The sequence below is a fragment of the Sphaeramia orbicularis genome, chromosome 12 (genome assembly GCF_902148855.1).
Source record: "Sphaeramia orbicularis chromosome 12, fSphaOr1.1, whole genome shotgun sequence".
NCBI classification, from domain to species: domain Eukaryota; kingdom Metazoa; phylum Chordata; class Actinopteri; order Kurtiformes; family Apogonidae; genus Sphaeramia; species Sphaeramia orbicularis.
The window spans coordinates 39,849,998-39,871,116 of record NC_043968.1 but is presented as its reverse complement, the minus strand read 5'-3'; the positions used below and the strand labels follow the sequence as shown (position 1 = coordinate 39,871,116).

General features: G+C 38.0%; 1 protein-coding gene across 1 annotated transcript in view; it reads right to left on the bottom strand.

The window, feature by feature from the left end:
- sema3c (sema domain, immunoglobulin domain (Ig), short basic domain, secreted, (semaphorin) 3C) overlaps positions 1-21,119 on the bottom strand; it is a 45,178-nt gene that overhangs the window by 10,829 nt on the left and 13,230 nt on the right. The window contains exons 3-12 of the mRNA XM_030149740.1: positions 17,529-17,689; positions 16,773-16,835; positions 13,650-13,769; positions 9,604-9,694; positions 7,367-7,486; positions 6,030-6,172; positions 5,833-5,947; positions 5,198-5,267; positions 3,075-3,219; positions 1,496-1,718 (exon numbers count right to left, since the gene is read on the bottom strand). Coding sequence (XP_030005600.1) covers positions 1,496-1,718; positions 3,075-3,219; positions 5,198-5,267; positions 5,833-5,947; positions 6,030-6,172; positions 7,367-7,486; positions 9,604-9,694; positions 13,650-13,769; positions 16,773-16,835; positions 17,529-17,689 — 1,251 coding nt within the window. The remainder of the gene's footprint in view (positions 1-1,495; positions 1,719-3,074; positions 3,220-5,197; positions 5,268-5,832; positions 5,948-6,029; positions 6,173-7,366; positions 7,487-9,603; positions 9,695-13,649; positions 13,770-16,772; positions 16,836-17,528; positions 17,690-21,119) is intronic.

The following is a 21,119-nucleotide window of genomic DNA, read 5'->3' as shown; positions in this document are numbered from 1 at the left end:
GCAAAATGCAACACAACCGTCATCAATAAGGCTGTTTTGTTCTGGGAGTGGAGGCAGCAGCACAGGGAGAAGAAGTTACAGTAACAGCTCCTGGAACTGCCTGATAAGAATGTCTCCCTCATCCCCGAGACAATGCACTGTCTCAGGCCTAGCTGTGGTTATACAGCACTGGCTTTACTTCAAGAATCCAGGGAGGAGAAAACGAACAGAGAAGCTTCCTGATAAACACAAGCAGCTGTGAACAAGAGAGTCCCTGAGAAGCATACTGAATGCAAACATGCACACATGGACATGCACAGCACAGATACAAGCAATACTGCACATGTTAAGGTATGTTACTGTAATTTACAACCGTGTTATTAGCACAGAAAAAAACAGATCAATGATCCCGTGACATGATTTTCTCTACACTGTCAAGCCTGTCGCACCCACACAGTGCAATTTTGCTTATCTGATAATCAGCTCCAACAACAACTCTCAATAATCATTTACCTGTGAAGCATATCAGTGTTCTTTTGCAAGTTTTTCCATTTCATAGATAAGAAATAACATGCTTTTCATTAGCTTTGCTGTATTGTAAAAAAGCAGGTCACAGGAAAACAAAACATTTGCTTATATAATAATTAACAATATATACAGTATAATTATTATTTTTTAATTATATTTAGTTAATAATTAGTTTTCTTAAAATAATTTGATGTTTCTACTACATAAAATCAAATCATACTAAGTGATGTAAAATAATGAGACGTAGGTACTTAATTCCCACTGAAATGATGTATACAGTCACACAGCATTTACAATAACATTTCAATAGGCAGTATTCAAGTGGTCTGAGAGGAAACTAGATATCTGCACCTCCTCTTGGCTTATAAGGCTTACTGTTTGTGAGTTGTCACTAGTCGCTTTTCAATTGACCCTCAAATTGTGCGAATATAACTTGCGCATAAAAATTTACCTAACGGAAAAAACGACAATTTTGCCAAAACTGAATGCAAAAAATTGCAATGGAAAGGCCTTTTTCCGCAACTAGAGTCACCTGAATAAAAAAACAAACAAACAAAAAAACAGATGTTGAAGGACGTTACAACAAGCAAAGAAGAAGAGTTTTAATAGAAACATGACATGGTATGTGTGGACACACCAAGAAACCAAATCATTTTTTAAAATTTAGTACGGGATAGAGGGGTAATATATAATAATAATTAACGTATCTATAAATCAACATGATATTCCATTACCATGTTTATGGAATGACTTCTCGTGTCATCTTGCGATAATAAATAAACAAATCACCGCATTTGTGATTTAATGGAAAAACCAATGTTATGCACTTCTGTTTTTTCGACATTTAGTAAATATTGGTAAAGTTTTGCGTATATGTCCAATGGCAAAGTGACAACTGTGATAAAAAATTTCTATAAAGCAACCAGACACTATGCTTCCATATTGGCTGTGACTTGTGAGGATCTGCAGTACCTGTCCATAGTCATACCTGTGCCCAGGAACAGCACTTGATAGTTGCCATCGGCAGCCATGACCTGGTCCACGGCCACAGATGTGTATTTGTAGTCAGCATTAGTACGAACCACCAGAGGTCTCCTACCGACTGGATAGATGGGGTTGAACATTACTGGGTGGTTTCTTACAAAGGTCACCACGTCATCCGGAAACTCCTTAGTTGTCTGAATATCGGGTGTGAAGGCACCTCCAGGACACTGAAGAAATACAAGAATTTAATATATTCACTATAAACAATCTCTCACATTTTTTAGTATATTGAACTAACAGATGTAATGTGAAGTGTTTACTCACATTATAGAAACTCAATAAAAATGATCATAGACTGTTGTAATATTAAATGTATTAAAAAGAGAGGTTCCACAAGGGTCCATACTTGGACCTTTGTTTATTTTATATAATTTATTCAATTTATTCTTGGTGTTATCAGTTTTATAAGTATTGATGTAGATATTGATACTGAAGAAACTTTATTTTTAAACCGAATTGTTTTGTTAAATCAAAGTCTCAGAGATATACATTTTTTAAATTCTTCAAATCAGGAAAACATTGATTGATGTGCAATGATAATACAGTTTTTGATTTTCAATAAATTAATCTTATGCCTTAAAAATCCAGAGAGGTATATATCAAGAACATTGACCAAAACAAATGCATGTTTTACAGGCTATTTTTGAAGGCAATGGCTACTGCCACAGTACTGTGGCACAAAATATGGGTTTGTCTATTGCCACACAGCCAATCAAATGTTAACATTTGTACTAGAGCCAATCATGGATACAGTTACATGAACTCATTAGCCTCTTGTTGCCACAGTACTGTGGTGATATATGGCGTATACTTCAATGCATTCTTTTGTGCATTTTGCTACCACAGTACTGTGGCAACTGATGGAAGAAACAACAAATTGGTGATAGTATATAGTATAGTATAGGAATTATTGTTGTAAATGCTCTATATGTTGTTTTATGGTGTTCTTTGCAGTCAGTGTGGCTGGAGAAGGTGGGCGGAGCTACATGTTAGCTGTGTACTGTGTGACTTCAGCTCTGTGTCAGTTCAGTGTATTGAGTGCTGTGGTCCGAATTCTGTACTCTGAACGTTGTCCCAGTGGCTGATTTATATCAGTGTTGGGTTTTTGAAAATCTGCGGGGGGTGGGGGTGGGGATTTCAACATCAAACCAAGGCTTCCAAATTGCAGTCCAAAGTATTACCTACTGGATTAAACCTCTGCTGTCTCAAAGTCTGACCTATTTGCTATATTGCCTTGGTACTTTTCAGGCTGTTACCAGTTACCAGTCTAGACATGCTATAACGAGGGTGCTGATTGGCTCTGTGGTAATAAACAAACCAATATTTCGTGCCACAGTACTGTGTCAGTAGCCACTTCAATTTTTTAATCGTCATTGTCTGGAAAGGAAATATCTAGGCTAATAACAACTTAAAGCTAAAAAGCTAAAAGCTGATAAGTCCTCACATGTGCACTTGACAACATGGAATCAAACACCATAGAGCAAAATTTAAAGAATGAATGTGTGACCTTAAAATGAACTCACAGTTCCAGGTCTGGGATAAGGAATGCGGCCCTGGAAAGCCACCCACTGGAAGTTTGGTCCGTCTCTGTGAGCGAACGGCCCATTGAAGACAGTGAGGATGTCGGCCATGTTGTACATACACACGGCTGATCCTTTAAACACCGAGCTGAGGAAATGAGATGCGTACTTACAATGAAACACAACAGTGAGCCCCTCCCAGTTCAAATATTCTGCAGTTGTTTATTAAGATCACTGTTTCTGAGGATGTGCGAGTCATTCAGTCTGGGTGGAAACACTGCAAACAGTCACCTATTCCTTCCTCACAATAATCTGATGTGGTTTGGCTCAGTCATTTAAAACCACACTGCTGTTTCACATAAAAGAGGCCCTGTTGGAATACAGAACAGAAGCATATTGTACAAAGTGTGTGCAGAGTGTGGAGATAGGAATAACAGTGAGCATGGAGACCCCAAGGACCTCACTGTTTGGTTTGGCTATGTTCTGTGGGCCAGGATACTCCACTGTAGCCTCTCTCTGATCCTAAGGTAACAAGTGGCATCTATGGTTAACCAGATGAAGTCAATTAAAGATCAGAACACATGGATCAAGTGGCCATTCCTTTAAGCTTTTGCCTGAAACTTGCTATGCAACCCTACCTGCAGCTAATTCATTCACAGTACTCGTAGCTTGTGCAGTGTTACCTCAGTAGAGTTGTGGGAGACAGACAGATAGAAAGACAGACAGACAGACAGATAGATAGCTGTAGTATAAATATGCATTACACAATAGATAAAATAGATGTGTGCCTGTCATCTGTCACACACTGGTGAACTGTTGCTTTACTTTATGAAAAAAATCAAAGAAAAGAAAAGAAAAGACAACTAGAGGACTTTCATGCATTTTTCATGCATGAATTATGGGAACCTTAGTTGAGATTTTTGTCCCAAGTATTTTTATTCCTCTGTAAACATTAAAACAACAATGTGACTGAAATTTTTTTATGAACCTATTTTTCATGGAGTTACAAAAATATCCACTCGGCTGGACACAATGCGTTTAATTTTTGAAAGCAAAGCAAAGCAAAGCAAAGAAACATGTATTTAAAACCCATCATCAGAAAGTGATATACTGTGTGGAAACTATCAAATAAAAACATTTTAACGCAGCTAATCTGATGTTTTCTCACATTTTATCATACTCTAATACTAGTTATTACTCACTTCATTGAGATAATATGCAAAAAGAAACCCATGAATATACAAGAGAACAGCTGCAGAATAGATGTCCACTGTAGTGACCACTATGCATGAAAGGGTTAAAGATTGATTTTGACTTCAAAACTTGAAATGTAATAGTAAAGCAAACTACAAATGAAATATAATCTTGTGCAGGTGCAGAATCTAAGGCTTCAACAGAGGAACAGGGCGGAAACACAAAAACGCAGTGTGAGTATCCTCTTTCTGCTTCCCGCCACAAATCGAGTTCAACGTGCCACCTGAGTACGTTCAACACTACTGCTCGTACGGTTACTTGCAGTTTGGATCTGTTCATATTTATCTTCTTCTTTCTTTCCTATGAGTTACAAAAGAAAACAAGGATACAAATATAAAGACACTTTGATTAGTCTTTATGTCAGTCTTTCTGCTCCTCTATTGATTTATATTTGCCTTGAACACATTTGTTTTTGTACAGATCTGACAGCACACTCCCTCTTTTTCCTCTGAAAAAGGAAGAATGTGGCTTGGGTTCCATCTGTTGGGAAAAATCCAATAATAAAACCCTCAAAAATCCTGCTGCATTCTGGTGTTCTGCTTTGGTGGAACACATCCAGTTCATATAATGTAATGCTTATGTATCAATGCATACTCTGAATGTTTCCTTTGCACTCAGTCAGCCAAATACTGGACTACTGCATGAAATCATATGGTAAGAAGATCAAAACGAAGGCCATATGGTGAAGCCACCAGGATGCTGTAATTGATAGTTCATCATCTGAGTAAGCTATTCGACAACGTGACACATGACATCTCAATGTAACAGGCTCTTTGACAAGCACATCCTCCTGCTGATATTCAGTCAGTGATTAACATAACCTCTGAGACCTGCAGGAATGTTACCATTGGCTTCATCACTGCTGGTCTTACCTTGTGGATGTGAAGACTCCAAACACCAACAGACCCTTGGGCTGATCAGTTTCCAGCAAAAACACACTTTCTACAAGGAAAAACACATGCAGTATGTGCACACACAGACACACATGCAGAGATTAAAAAAAGAAGAAAAAAAAAAAAAAAGCATTGTACCTTCAACAACATTCCGGAATCTCTAATCACCTCATCCTTTTACAACAGATTTCCAAAACGTGATTCATGGATGAATTAATAAATGCACATGTTGACAGAACCTGAAGCTCTAAAATGCTGTAAGTCCATTTATTTAGTTAGCTGTAGTAAAGCTGAGGCTAAGAAAAACAAGGGCCGGTGTGCACATGAAAACACAAGGTAATCAAAAACAACAGAAAATTTGTTGGGAAAAGTGATAAAGGCCTAAAGTCTTAATCTAGACCAGACATAGGAGGTTCCACGGGTTGTTTTTTGAGAAAGCAATTGCTCGAATCCTTGGAGCAAAAACACCAAGCTTTTGAGAATTATACACTTCTTAAATATTACGGTTTGTTTTGAGCTTAATACATCAGACATAGAAGTGTAACAGAGCTTGAAAGAACAGAAATATGTGACGTTGAACCACTTCAGCAGCCTCAAGTACGACTGAAACTCACCAAGCTCATCAAAGTGTGTCTCAGTGCCGTCCTCCTCCAAAACAGAACACACCATCCGGGCTTTAAGGAAAGTAGTCCACTTGTTCACGAGGCTCCGCTGGCCTCCGATATCATTCTGCAGACAGGAACAGCACTTAGCAACTCGAAACCATGAAACAGACAGTATTGACTCATTCACATAGACGGACAACACTTACTGGACACACTCTGGCTACCATGGTGTGGATATTTTTAGTATTTCCACTGTTGTCTGTTAGTCTCTCTCGGAAGAAAAAATACAGTTTGGCATCATTTGGATCTGTTCCATCTGGTATCAGGTGGGCATCGATAAAGATTGGCTCTGGATTGAAAAAAAAAGATGCAGAAAAATTTACAAGTTACATCAATAAACAAGTGGTGCCAGGCACAACAAACCCCACCTCTTGTACATACTGTAGCTTATGTTGGCATTGACCCAGCTGATGTCATCATGTTTATCTGTGTGATGTCAGCATATCAGTTGCCTCTGTACATGTGCCAAGGTTGAAGAAAATTGAAACAAAATTGATGTTTTAATAGAAATTCATAAAAAAATTTAAACTTTGACCTATATTTCCCAAAATGTAATGACATCTACACTAGGTCACTGACAATCTATAAGCCCAATTTGGTATGAATTCAACCAATTGTTTTGCTGATACAGACATTTGAAATTTCGCCCATTATAAGTAAATAGGAGAACAAAAAAGATTTTTTAGAAATTCATAAAAAATTAAAACTTTGACCTACATTTCCCAAAATGTAATGACATGTATTCTGGGTCACTGGCAATCTATAAACCACATTTGGTATGAATTCAAGCAATTGTTTTCCTGCTACGGACATTTGAAATTTCGGCCATTATAAGTAAATGGGAAAAAAAAAAGATTTTAAAAATTCATAAAAAATTGGAACTTTGACCTACTTTTCCCAAAATGTAATGACATGTATTCTGGATGACTGGCAATCTATAAACCAAATTTGGTATGAATAAAAATAATTGTTTTCCTGCTACAGACATTTGAAATTTCGGCCATTATAAGTAAATGGGAAAAAAAAAAAGATTTTAAAAATTCATAAAAAATTGGAACTTTGACCTACTTTTCCCAAAATGTAATCAAATCTATTCTGGATCACTAGCAATCTGTAAACCCAATTTGGTTTGAATTCAACCAATAGTTTAGCTACTACAGACATTTGAAATTTCGCCCATTATAAGAAAATGGGAGAAGAAAAAAGATTTAAGAAATTCATAAAAAATTAAAACTTTGACCTACATTTACCAAAATGTAATGGCATGTGTTCTGGGTGATTGGCAATCTATTAAACACATTTGGTATGAATTCAACCTATTGTTTTGCAGTTAGAATGTTAACAAACAAACACACAAACAAAGAAACTAACAAACTGAACCAAAAACGATATCCCTTGCCATCCCTTCAGGGAGCAGGGTAACAATAAAAATCTTATTTGTGTAAATGAAATAGTTCTTTTTAGAGAGTATGTGTGTGCTCACCACTAAGCCACTTGGAGTTATGTTGATCTGTCCTCACTGCATTTCTCTTGGTCAAGCTCCTGAAGATGGCAGCATCTGTCCCCATGAAGTCAATGTACATGCCCGAGAACAGCTCCTGGTCTTTAATGATACAAACACACACAAACTCAACTCAAAACAGACAACATGCTTCGAAAAAACATAGGTATAAAGTTTTTTTTTTTTTTTTTTTTTTTTTACATCTACACAATAAGCATACTGATGTAGCCTTATATAAAACTTCATTTTATCAAAAGCTGAATAAATCTGATCCTTTCAAGAATTAAACTGATCATAAATATTTACAGAATGAATAACAGATGCAGCGTCTGTGTGTGTCCTGCTGCTAATAAGCGACCGCATGCCCCCACATTCACTGTACGCTGTTTATCATTCCTTCACTCTCACTTCATTGTTCTGTCAGCTCCAGACCATGTGTTTTGGAAGATGTGGGACAAGTTATGAAAAGATTAGGAGTATGGGGCATGCATCCAAGCTATCCTGCTAAGAAGTAAGTGTTGACAGCGCTCAGACAGCCATGGAGGCTCCAAAACATGATGATGTGGAGATGCGGCACAGATTTGATTAAGCCCAGACAATGAGTAGTAGAGGCTGCGAGTGCTGAATCACTGCTTCCACAACGCTGCCTTTAACCTGGATTCAATTTTGTGCCTTTCATTCCTACCCCTTGAGGTTATTCCACCCTCCCCTCTGGCTCCTGCCTGGGCGTTTTGGAAGCTGGCAAAGCTGCTGCTGACATGGCTGTGCTCAGGTGTCAGAAAGCAGAGCTGAGGGTGCAATGTGTCGCCTACAGCCATGTCAACAGCAACCAAACACCCCTTAACCAATTGGAGATCAAAGAAATTAGGGAGAAGGGAGATTGCAGCTTATCCCAAGGGAGTTGTTAGACTACGGTGGTCTGCGTTTGATGTATAGAAAAGACAAATTTAGGTTTTAAGCTTCTCATTATTTTTCCATTTTCAGAATAGGACCTACAGATACTTGCACAAATGGATCCAGATTTTTTGGTGTGTGTATCCCATGACAGGGATTGACTTACATTTGAGAACTGGTGCTGTTTTTTTTATGTTGCAAAACATTATAACCTTATTTAACTTGCTTATTCTGTATTCTGTTTCTCTTATTCTTTATTCTGTTTTGTTTTATTTTGTCTGCAGTTAGTAGCTAGCAAAATGTGGGATGCAAAGAGATAGTCTATCATCAGTAGAAATAATAATTAAAAAAAATTATTTATTTGCATTAATACAGTGGTTTCCAACCGTTTTTGGCTTGTGACACCATTTTAACACCACAAATTTCTGGCGACCCCAGACATTCAAAACGGAGACATTTTTTTTGCTAAAATTTATCTGTTTTTGATCATGTAATAGTTTGCTATACTATGGTGCCAATAAACGTTAATTTTAGATGACATTTAGTCTATATAATATACACTACAAACAAAAAGTTAAGGATATTTTTAATTTTTGGGCTATTTTTTCATTTGGGATTCTTGCACAGCGCTTTTTACCATTTTGTGCATGAATGGAATTGAAACACATTTTTTTGATGACCAGATGTAGTTTTATTTACAAGTGGCAAAAATGACAAAAAAAAGACAAAAAAAAGCAAAAGAAATATCCTTAACTTTTTGTTTGTAGTGTATATTACTGTGGACGGAGGCAGTATAACCAGGTGTAGATTACTGCACAAAGGGAGAATTGGATTTTCCTTGGTCAGGATATGTACAGTCAGTCCACCTGTGATTTACAAGGAGGACAATTAATACTGAACAAACAAGAACTAAAACTATGAATTATGAAAGAGCTGCAGCATCTGAAACTGACCACAATGAACGTTTGAAAGTCAAATGCACATGCCAATCAACAAATGCCCTCTCAGATATTATATCCTGCATTTTATTTGAACTTGATTTTTATTAGTAAAAGTGTGTGGTGTTTTAATTGTAATTATAATGAAATCCTATTGAACTTTAAAAAAAAAAAAAAATCATTAGTTTATTTTTTTTTTTAAATCAATTACTAGAAATTTCAGGCGACCCCACGTGGGGTCCCGACCCCAAGGTTGAAAAACACTGCATTAATAGGTTCAGTCAAAATGTAAATCTCAGTATACAGATTTTAATTTCAGATTGTCTTGAGTTTTATGAGGTTTTTTGAAAGATTTAAATCAGGAAGGGTGAGGTAAGAGGCACCTACTGAGCATGACGGAAACTGTATTCACTTGAGGGTTAAAGGAGCACCTCCCTTTTCCAGATTCAGTCCTGGAGTCGATGTGAAATACTTGTTCCTGTCACAGAGAAAAGAGGAAATCACAGATTGTAGAGACAGTTTTATATGACAACGTCTTGTGCCTATTGGCCTCTACCATAATAAAAAAAAAGGCACCGAATGTCCCACAAAGAAGCTCTGCTCAAGTCTCCCTTCCTTATGCTTTTAAAGAAGCACAGAAGCAGTTCTAACTTGCCCTTATGGGACAGTAAAAAGAACATTCCATTTGAGGGGAAAAGAGGAATTTGTGTGCAAATGCGTTGGATAGCCATCCTTCCGTCTCAGGTGGGAGAGCTGCCAAGCTCCCCCCTCCCTACAGCACACTGGACCAGACAATAATCTAGGAAAATTACAGAGCTTCCTGTCCCTTCCTATTTTAGTCTGCCTGGTGATGGTGCAGCTTCCTTGGATGGGCATGCTATTGACGTCAGCAGAGGATTTTTTTTTGAGGAAAACGTGTCTCTGTTAGAGCTTCTGGCGGACTGACACCATCTGTTAGGATCTGACATTAACCATTAGACTGTGTGAAATCTCTTATCAAGTCATTCAATCCAAATATTTGAATAAATGATGCTGAATATTTTTCTGATACCCTAAAATAAAGGAAGAACTCATACTCTAGCGGCTCTGAAGGCTAGTTAAGAGGTTAATTCACTTCATATGATGGACATTCACTGGTAAGCACACTTGAATATGCACCCGAGAGCACTACGGCACAATGACACAAAAACCATTAGCATAGGAAAAGCTTCCCTGTCTGCTGCTGTCACACTATCAACTTTCACTGAACAAAACAATCTAATCTTCTGAGACACGTCCATAGGGCAAAGGTCCACACTGTGAGCTCACCGCCAACATCCCACTACAGCAGTGTGTTATACTTAACAGACCTCTCGTCCTCAGACACTGACATTTTTTTAAACTAAAAAGTTGCAAACAGAGCAGCGGGCCTTTCAAACAAAACCCAAAAATGACAAAAGACTCCTGTGAGCAGATCGAGCGTCTGCTCAGGAGTGTTTGGCAGCAGTCTGCAGCCTGTGGCTAAATGTTGCTCAGTCAGTGAACACTTTTCTCCTGGAGGGATTCCCTGTGCTCACTTGTGGCCGGACATGAGAGCAGAACTCAGCATTCAGAAAACATCCCTCCATCCATGACACCACAGCCTTGTCATTTTACCTCTCATCATCAGCGTCTCCTTTAACCCATAAACACCCAGTGCTACTTTTGTGGAAGTTCCCAAATGAATTTTCTTCTCTCTTTAACCTTTTTTAAATTATTTATCACCATTTATTATTATATTATCCTCTGTATTTCACATTTTTTCACTGTAAATCCTATATTTCCCTATATTTAAAATCTTAGGTTTAACCCATAAAGACTCAAACATCCACCACTGACCAGAATCATCTGCTGATCCAAAATGTTTAATAACATCTGAACCAAAAAACCTATCAACACATGTAAATAATTGGTGTAAAATCCAGTGTGTCATCTTTTCATGGTCATCAGATATGACCCATTTGGACATTCAGAGGCTTCGCAGTTACCATGGAAACACTGTCATCTTCTACAACATTGATTCACCAGTAAAATCCATGGAGTTAGATCAATGACAGTGGATGAAAATGCTTGTTGATACTATTGTTGAAAAAGTCATTTTTTCTTCAGTTTTGTTTGTTTCTGATATAATAACCTCTCAACTTTAATCTGAACTTTTATGAACATCTACATGATCAGTGAATTAAACATAGGAAAATACATGATTTTCATTGAAAAAACACAACATACAGAAGATAATATGATTGTAATTGGTGATAAATCACTTAAGAGAGGTTAAATCTAGAGGAAAAAATCATTTGGGAACTTCCACAAAAGTAGCACTGAGTCTTTCTGGGTTAATTTACATGTTTATGAAAACTCAGAGTATATTCAAATGTTATTATATTAAAACAGAAAACTGAAGAAAAAGTGACCTTATTAGTAAATCTATCATTAACTGAACATAAACCAAGTGTGTCCATCCACTCTCATTTGTGAATCAATGTTGTCTAACATGACAGTGTTTCCACATTCACTACAGAGCCTCTGAACGTTCAAATGGGTCATATCTGATGACCATGAAAAGATGGATTTTAAACTGCATTTTACACCACTTGTTTACATGTATTGACAGGATTAGTGGATCAACAGGTATTAAGCGGATTAAGACTCATTTATGCTTGCTTTACGTATGTAAATAGGTATGTCAGTTTCGAACATCGTCAAACGCCACTGCCTTCATACTTCCATGCGTCGATTATATAATGCATTGGAATGAGCATTCCTCAATCACTCCAGAGGGCACCGCTCTTCATTAACATACTGGCTTAATACCACGAAGTAGAGTAAAGTTTTTTGAGAAGAAGAAGAAGAAGAAGAAAAAGAAGAAGAAGAAGAAGAAGACAGTCAATAATAACAAACATGGCGACGACAGAGGAGGTTTTACTAATGTGGATACTAATGTTGAACTTGAGAAGGGCAGTTGTCACAAATATGTCGGTAGTTTTTCACTAACTCTCACAGTCACTCTGAAAAGTTCTGCTATTTATGGAAATTATTCTCTTCAAATCTAAACACTGCCTCCACAGTTCCTGGTGGTACTGCTCTGTATACTCCGTCTGGGTACGTATCTGCAAGCTCCCAGAAAATGGACAGAATTATGTACAGAATGTATGCAGAGGACAGACAGAACACTCTATTCGTATCCGTCTGCATCTTTAACGTAGAACATAAATGAGCCCTTAGATCAGTAGATGGCTTTAGTCAACAGTACATGTTTGGGTCTGTGGGTGTTAATGTGGCATCAGACTGCTGACTAATGAAGAGGGACATGAAATCTTTATGTTCATCAAATACACAAAGACACATTTTACCATGTGGTGATGAATTCCTAATGGACCAGTAAAGGAGATTATGTCATTAGATATGAACTCCATCTGATGCAGCACATGGATTTAATTTCAAGAGAAAGATAAGCTGTAATGGAATGTTTGTAAACCCTCTGCTTGTAATCTTTTTGGTCCACTGCCTTACCGTTCTGTTTCATATTTTTGCGGATTGCAAAATTTAACTAATCTGTCTAAGGCAAAAACAGCCACCAGTGACCAAAAGCATTTACTGATCGAAAATGTTTAATACCTATTGAACCACCGATGCTATAAATACTTTTAAATGATTTGGTTAAAATGCAGTTCCTCAGGTTTTCAGCAGCATCAGATGTGTATTTCTTGGACATTCAGAGGTTACATAGTGAACATGGAACACGTCATATTCTGCAGCAGTGATTCATCAATACAACCCATGTAGTTTGACAAATGGCAGTGGTTGGAGACACTGTTCAGTTCATGAAAAAATCGGTTTTTCTTCCTTTTTCTCTGTTTTGATATAATCACCTTTGAGTTTTATGAACATCTACATGATCAGTGAGTTAAATATAGAAAAATACCTGCTTTGCACTGAAAATGCTAAACACTGAGGATAATATCGTAATAAATACTGATATAGTGAAATGTTGCTCAAAAGTCACTATCATCACTAGGGTTGCTGTAGACTGCCCCACACCTATGGGCAATTTTAGATTGACCAATTAACCTATCAGTTCATGTTTTTGGAGAGAACCCACACAAACACATGGAGAACATGCAAACTGCAGACAGAAAAGTCCCTGATTAGAATCGAACCCAGGACCTTCTAGCTGTGAGGTGACAGTGCTATCCACTGCAACACCAAGTCATCCCTAATTTGATTTAATCCAGCATAAAGGATATAATAAAATGTCTTTTGAAGATGATTTATGGCCATGATCAGGATTACACACAAAGAGCTCAATGTGGATGATAAAAATAACTATTTCTGAGGAACACACCACTTTCACATTCATGATTCATTCCCATGTTTATCCATTTATTAGGTGAAATCTGTCATCACGTTCCCACCTCTGGTCTGCGTCCCCTGTTGATGTACACACAGACAGGACTGTACGCTCCACTGCCACACATGAACAGATGAGTCCTGTTGTAAGGCTGCACTACTCGAATAAAGTTGCCACAGCCATGCTGGAAAATACAGGAAAACACAGAGAAACATATAAGAGGTCAGCGTGAAAGAAACTGCAATAAACAGCCTGTGATTTTCCAGTGTATATTGAAGTATCATTAAAGTACAAGACATTATATCCGATGAAGCGGAGGAATATTTGTCTGTAAGGTTGTGTGCAATTAGAGGGTTGGATAGAGCTTGTTAAAGAAATTTCCCTCATGTAGAAACTCACATTTGCACTGAGACTTGAACATGACAAATTTGAAGAATGCTGGAAACCATGGATGGACTTTATGAACACTAAAAGGAACAAATCGTGACACCCACTGTTGTTTAGCTACTGTTACTGTTGTTTATATTATTAATTTATTTTTTTAATTAATATTCTGTTGTTTAAAAAAAAAGGGATTAGAAACCAAGAAGTGAAGGTACTGGAGATATACACAGGAAAAAATGTACAGATAGATTGTTTTGTTCTTTTCTGAAAAAAAAAAGAAAAAAAAAAAAAGAAAAATAATACTGTAAAATGTTATATGTGCCCCTGAATGTAAAACATGTAAATTCCCCACTACAAAATCAAATAAAAACTTGAATTAAATGTGAGGTTGTGTGCACACGTGTCAGTGCAGTGAATAAAGCACATGGAATGCAGTCGTGGTAAATACCAAAATATCTCTCCTGACGTATCCTGTTTCATAAGAGTGAGTAATTCCAACGTGTCATGATTGTGCCATCACAGGCCGCACAATCAAACAAGTCCGTATCTCATTGCTGTGGTATTAAGGCCAGTGGAAAAACAGTGTCAGAGGAATATGTAATATATCTAGGTAAGGACTGCTGATCTGCCTCCATCTCTGCTTCCACTTCCAACACCCGGCAGCAGCAGGAGCTCTGGACTTAGTGGGCAATTAGGCCTGAGCTTGTGAAAAACAGAGTTAAGAGGAAGAAAGGAAGGAAAGAAGCGGGGAGGAGAAGAACACGTATCCAGGGAGCTGTCAGGAACTTGGCGATAGCTGCAGGAACGGCAGCTGCTGCAGCTCTGTTGAGAGCTATTGCCGAAATCCAAATGTATTCTCGCTACCACACACCCGTTTCTGTTATGTGTTCTATCGTTCTTTATCTCTGTGTGCCTCTTCCCTTAACATCTCATGTCACCCTCTTTGAACCCGCACACACCCACTGAGTCTGGAGCCTGAACCCATATCTGATGTCAGATTCACAGAGCCATGTGGGTATATACATATTATATATACAGTATATCTATACATGTATATTTACCTACATATCCATATAGGTCAAGTGGTGAGCACCGGTTGAGTAATCAGTAAATGGACTTAATCAACTGGTTTGATCTGCTTTTCTTCTTCAGTGCTTCTCTTTGCCACAAACAGAATGCAGTCACTGAGCTTAACTACAGATTCTATCAAAGAAGAGGCACTTACTATATGTATACAGATGGGGAGAGTAACTATAACAGAGGCACAGGGACTCCGATTTCAATGAGGAACATCTTTAGAAAGGAAAAGGGCAAAAACAGAGAACTAAACATAATGTGGTAAGGTAGAAATTAAAGGAAAAGAGTAGGAAAAATTGAATAAAAAAAGGGAAAAAAATAATAAAAAAAGACATTTTTAGACCAAACTGGCAGAGTGCATGGGATGACAGAGGAGAGAGGGGCCGCTGAGTGGCTCCACACAGCAATGGCTCACCCAAATATTTGTGGGAGCCTGTCTGCAGTGGGTGGACCATGAGTCAGAGCAGCACAAATCACTCAATGAATGGAAACAACTTCTTCTCCATTTCTGCAACAGCATGTTTTACAAAACCCTGACTCTACACTTCAGATGCTGGCAGAAGAGATGGACGAATTGTAGTAGAAAAAAAATGGGCAGTGTTAGTGGTAATGTACTGTTGTTTTCCAATTTTGACTTCTAGTCTAAGAAAATTAGGAGGTTTCTCATTCGAAAAATAATTGGCAAATAAATAACACTCAGTCATGCTCATGGGGGCCCATTTATTCTATCTTCTGCTTCTCCTGTTCGTATACTCTGCATTGCAGTGTCAATAGGAAACTGTATGTATGTGTTTCAGAACAACCCAATTAGAGAAAAAACAGAGGCAGAGGAGGAATCACTCCTACTATGTCTTCATTAAATCTTGTTGCAGCTAACAAGCACCACTCAGAATCAGGCCATGTTATAAAATCTTCTTGTCAATGAGCTGCGTCCAATTTGTGAGCCTTGATTCTGGTTTATTTTTCTGTCCACGGCTTTCCTCCCACGCCTTGTCTAACTGTGCCGATGCCAGGAGGACTCCAGGGCAGTTGATGACCCTGTAGACATCTGCTGCCTGCTACACATGTGGTTGGATCTGACACAAGTTCACAGATGGGAGAGGGAAATCTCAGGAGGCTGCCCACACACACTTCCTCAATAGACTCAGTTAAAAGAACTCATCTGAGAACAGCTACCGAAACCTTTTAGCCTGAATATTAATTTTGTAATTTATTAGGTTAGTTATGGTTGACTGAACCTACAGTATAAGTTGTTATTAGTAGTTACAAATAATATTAGTCAAGATATGTGATGATGTGGTTACTTTTTACCAGTTCCTCAGGAAGTCATTTGTCTGAACCAAGTTGCAATGTACCACGCAAATAACAGTATTGGTATTTGTAATTAATACTGGACGTGGTCAGGCTGTATGTTAAGGTCTAATTGTTATTTCAGAGGCTTTTAACATATTTACATAAAATGAACAAAAATCGACTCGAACATGGAATAAAAATGACAATAAAACATGATCACTGAGACGATCAATCTTATTTTTGTATTTTTAAAATATGCAAATAATAAAATATATGAATTGAAGTCATGCTATGGATGCAAAACAACAACAACAATAATAATAATAATAATAATAATAATAATAATAATTGACTAACTTTAATACTATTTTTAAAAAATATGAATGTTGGTTTGTACATTTTATTATTTAGTTGCTTTTTCAGCTGTTCTTACCGTGGGGTCCTTTCCTGCCATTTGACATTCTTCTATTTTGCTGGTAGATGCAGGCCAAAACACCTTGTAGAAAAATTAATAAACAAGTAAAATAAATAAGCAAATAACAGTATGACATCAAAATACATGACAGTTAGTGCATGGTGTTAAATCTAATAAACCATAACAGATTCAGAGACATGTACTCTAACATGAACATTAGACTACATAGACAGAAATCACAGGGAAATGTGTGGAAAATGAACAAAGCAAAAGTTTCTGTTTCCAAAGAAAGTTTGAGCATAGATTAGTCCGTGTTCACAGACAGCAGCCATGTGTGGAAAATGTGTGCATTTTCAAACCTAGGAGAGGTGCTTAAAGGTCTCGCTCAATGAATATATCAAGCAATTTACTTGGAAAAAAATGGATGCGTTGCAGTCCTCCCTGGGGAAAGCTAAATGCTTTCCCATCTGTTTATGCACTTCACGCCTGTCAATTACACCGACGATAACTCCTTCACTGCATGCAGAATCAGTGATCAGAGAGCTCAAGCATTTTTAGGGGTCTTTTGAATAACCCTAAAATTGCTGTGATCATCACAAATGTAGAGTAATTTGCATATCATTGGACAGATGATAACACCACTACAGCACTTTTATGAGGTGCCTTTTAGGTTTTTCCTTTGTGTAGTGACAGGAAAAAAATACTACAGTATGTGCCAGCGTTGCATTAGAACATCTAATTTATTCCAGGGTCTAATCATCGACCTCTACTGACCTTGAGTGTGCCATGAGTGATATTGTTGATGTCCATGGAAAGGACATGGTCCTTGCAGCCCACATACATCCTGTCCTGGTCCTCATCCATCTGCAGGATCCTGTAGTCCATGGCTTTGTCTGATATACTGTAGTGTTCAAAAGACTGAGAGGCCTGCAGCTCTGAGATAGACACACAGTGGAGAAAAATGTTAAGGAAAACATTTCTCCAAAGAAAAACCAAATTACAGTTTGCTCCTGTTTAACCTGCAAAATGAAATGCAAGAATAACAACTCAACACATACACACATTCATCTCAAATACAAGATCCCTAAATCATGTTTTCTAGCATGAGCCCATGAGTGTTAGCAGAGATGTCTAAAGAAAACTTAATAAGAGCGGATTATTATTTTTAGGATTTAGATACTGGTTTCTATGTTCTTAGTGGCTCACTGGACTACAATACAGACTTTTATTATGATGTACTCCAAATAGCAGAAAGTTTAGAATTCACAGCTACCTTTTGAGGGGTATTTCATGAACAGATGTTTCTCTAGTACGCTCAAATATATTATAGTTATTGCCACTGATACTTGTTACTTGACTTGACTTTCATCCTGTCAGTAAGTAGCTGTGATCCTCAAACAAATTCAGAAAGACACGATATAAACTTCATGGAAAACTCTTCCCGCAAGATCTCCTCTGCTCATTAAAAGCTCACATTGTTCACACACATGGAGTAAACATTCTCAGTTATTTTCAGCCTATTTGCTCCAGAGATAGAGAACTCTCAACCATACCATCAAAGACCTCTACTGTCGAAGCCAAACTCATGCATATTTATCACTTTTTCAATCTGCAGTGAAAGCAGGGGGTGTGTGGAAGTGGGGGCCAATGTAGATCTACACCATTCTTTTCCTCCCCTTCATTGACCCTCTCTGAGCTCTCTTTGTATTCACTCCTCTAATCAACAAACAGGTTGCCTGTGCTTTGCTTTAGTGCCTTGGGCTAAAGTCACATTTTCGTTATTGTGTGACATACGCTTTTGAGGCTGGAGCCTTTTATCTTCAAGAAAAGTAGCTTTTCTGTGCCACTTTCCACTCTGATCACAGGCTGTTGTTTGGTGTGTCCGCTGTGTAAAGCCTGGAGTGTTTAACTTTAAAGAAAGACAAGTTAACCACTTCAGTCACAAGTGAGTTTCCCACGGCTTTCACTGTCTACATCCCCTGTGTTTAGGTACATCGCTATATATGGTTAATGTCTTAATGCGAGAGCAGGGTATTGTTGAACATTGTATCATCCACATTAAGAATCTGGCAACTAATAAAGAACATGCAAACATATGACTGTTGTACCAGAAACTACATGAAAAGTGCAAGTGTCCTTACAAGCAGGTGTACATTTAATAAAGAAAAAGGCAGATTTCATCATCTTCTTGCTTCAAAGCCATGGAGATAGCATCACAGATAGATAGCATCACAGAAAACCCAAAGCAGAGGCAATATTATCCTAATGCCAAAAAGACTCTAGATGTTAAACACCATGCTCTGCCAAAGAGCTGGAAGAGAGGTGAGCCACTTAGGGTGAAACAGTCACTAAGAGCTAATTAAAAACATTCAAGGCTCTAAATTCTGCCAAAGAAATCCATTTTATATATCTTCTCAAAACAACTCCTTGGAGGTGATTCAAGCGAACCTTTTAGACTGCAATACTGTACTGCATTCTTTCACTTAGAGGCACATTTTCATTTAAAGCTGATACTTTTCCTGGAGTAGAAGGTGGCAGCAGTCATTAAACATGCATCTGTTTACAATGGACAAGTCTGAGCAAGAGTTTGAGTTTTACAGGCTTACATTATAGCCTATACAGGCAGAAATAATGTCTGCGGTTCAGTTAAACCTCCTCAGCTGAGGGCTACAGAACCACAACTTTTCTAGTATTGAAACTTTAGGCTGAAGCTTCAGTACAAAAAAATGCAATGGGTGAAGGAAGAGGCATCTGATAAAAAAGTTAAAGATAATTTCTGAAGGGATGAAGTGATATTTGGTTAAATTAACCAAAATACCACAATTGTTCTTAATGAAATATTACAGTAGTGACAGTTGATAAAAATTGGAAGAAATTAGGGCTAGGGTTTGCAGTTAAAAATCTCTTAAACAACCACCTCAACCACCACACTGACTTCCAAGTCTGCAATTTGTGCATACCAAACACTTTCCAGAACACATTCAGTTAGCAATTACATTTCTTTTTCTAAAAATGGCACCACAATATAATCTGCAAGAGAAAGAATCTGCTGCCGATACTGCAGTAGAGGTGAATTCAACTGTTGTGTACGAGTGCCATGATCTATAAATTCCCACATATTTAATTTACAAAATGCTCTGCTGCCTTTAATAAATTGCATTGACCTTTAACACTACCCACTGTTTTATCATGTCAATATTATAGTACACCACCCATATTATCAGCTTTCCTCCCAATAACATCCCACAAGGAACCTTCCACAAGGGGAACAAATTGTTCTGAGGGGTGTGGTGTGGGGTGAAATAACTCTTTACTGTTATGGTGAACTCTGTATTGCTTTCTCAATGGGGGGAAACAGGACACTTTCATGTTCCCTTGTGAGGGTTGAAGGCCAGTTAAGCCTGGTGCTGAGATGGGACCCAGCAGGGGTGTGTCACATGGACCCGGACTATTCACTGAGAGACAAACTGAAACCGTCTGGAGTCCACATACCTCTGGATCCAGTATCTGCTCTGCTTTAAATCTCATACAAACATATGAGTCATATACCTCCTCTGCTACAGCATTGTAGTCCAACATCAAAAGTTTATAGAGCCAGATGGTGCACCTGCTCCATCTGGGAGAGGGAGGGGTGGTTACGAACAATCGTCAAGGATTTTCACAGTCAGGCAACGCATCCACTGAGCCCATGTGTTTACAGAGCCTGTGCCAGTTTATAACCTCCACATGCCGTTATTGTAGACTCAGGTTAGTACTTGTACTTGTTTATTTCCTCAGTGGCATCTTATTGTGTTTGTTGACAGCTCAATGCTTACAGCTGCGACACAATTTCAAAATTATACACCAGAAAAGAAAATGTACAGCAAACATCGAAGAGAACTATTTTGATGAAGAAATTCTTGTGACAACATGTGGTTTGTTAGTCATGACTTTATACGCATTCCGTATTGTTGAAATCACACCAAGTCCCCCATGAGGGAAGAGTGTCAAAACTGTTTGTGAACTTCATTACTCAGGCATTGAGCAGTCTGTTACTGAACGTAGTTAAACTGTTTGGTTTTGTTGATGGACAAAATAACAGATCAAAAGAGATATGATCAAAACGATATGGGGAACTGTATTTCATGCAGAGATGCAGATGCTTGCTGGAGCGGGAAAAGCTGAGGTAATGTGACTAATAAATGTCTTATTCTGTGATGTTGTGCCTTTGGTCGTGCTGCTATTGTTATTGTATTGTTATGCATTTTAAAGAACACATAAGAAAAGAGACAGGAAGGAAGGTTTGAGCATTTGAGCAGTTGGTGGGTTTTCTATTATGTATGTGAGTAGGAGGTCCGTTGGCCTCTGCGCGATCCTCGCAGCAGT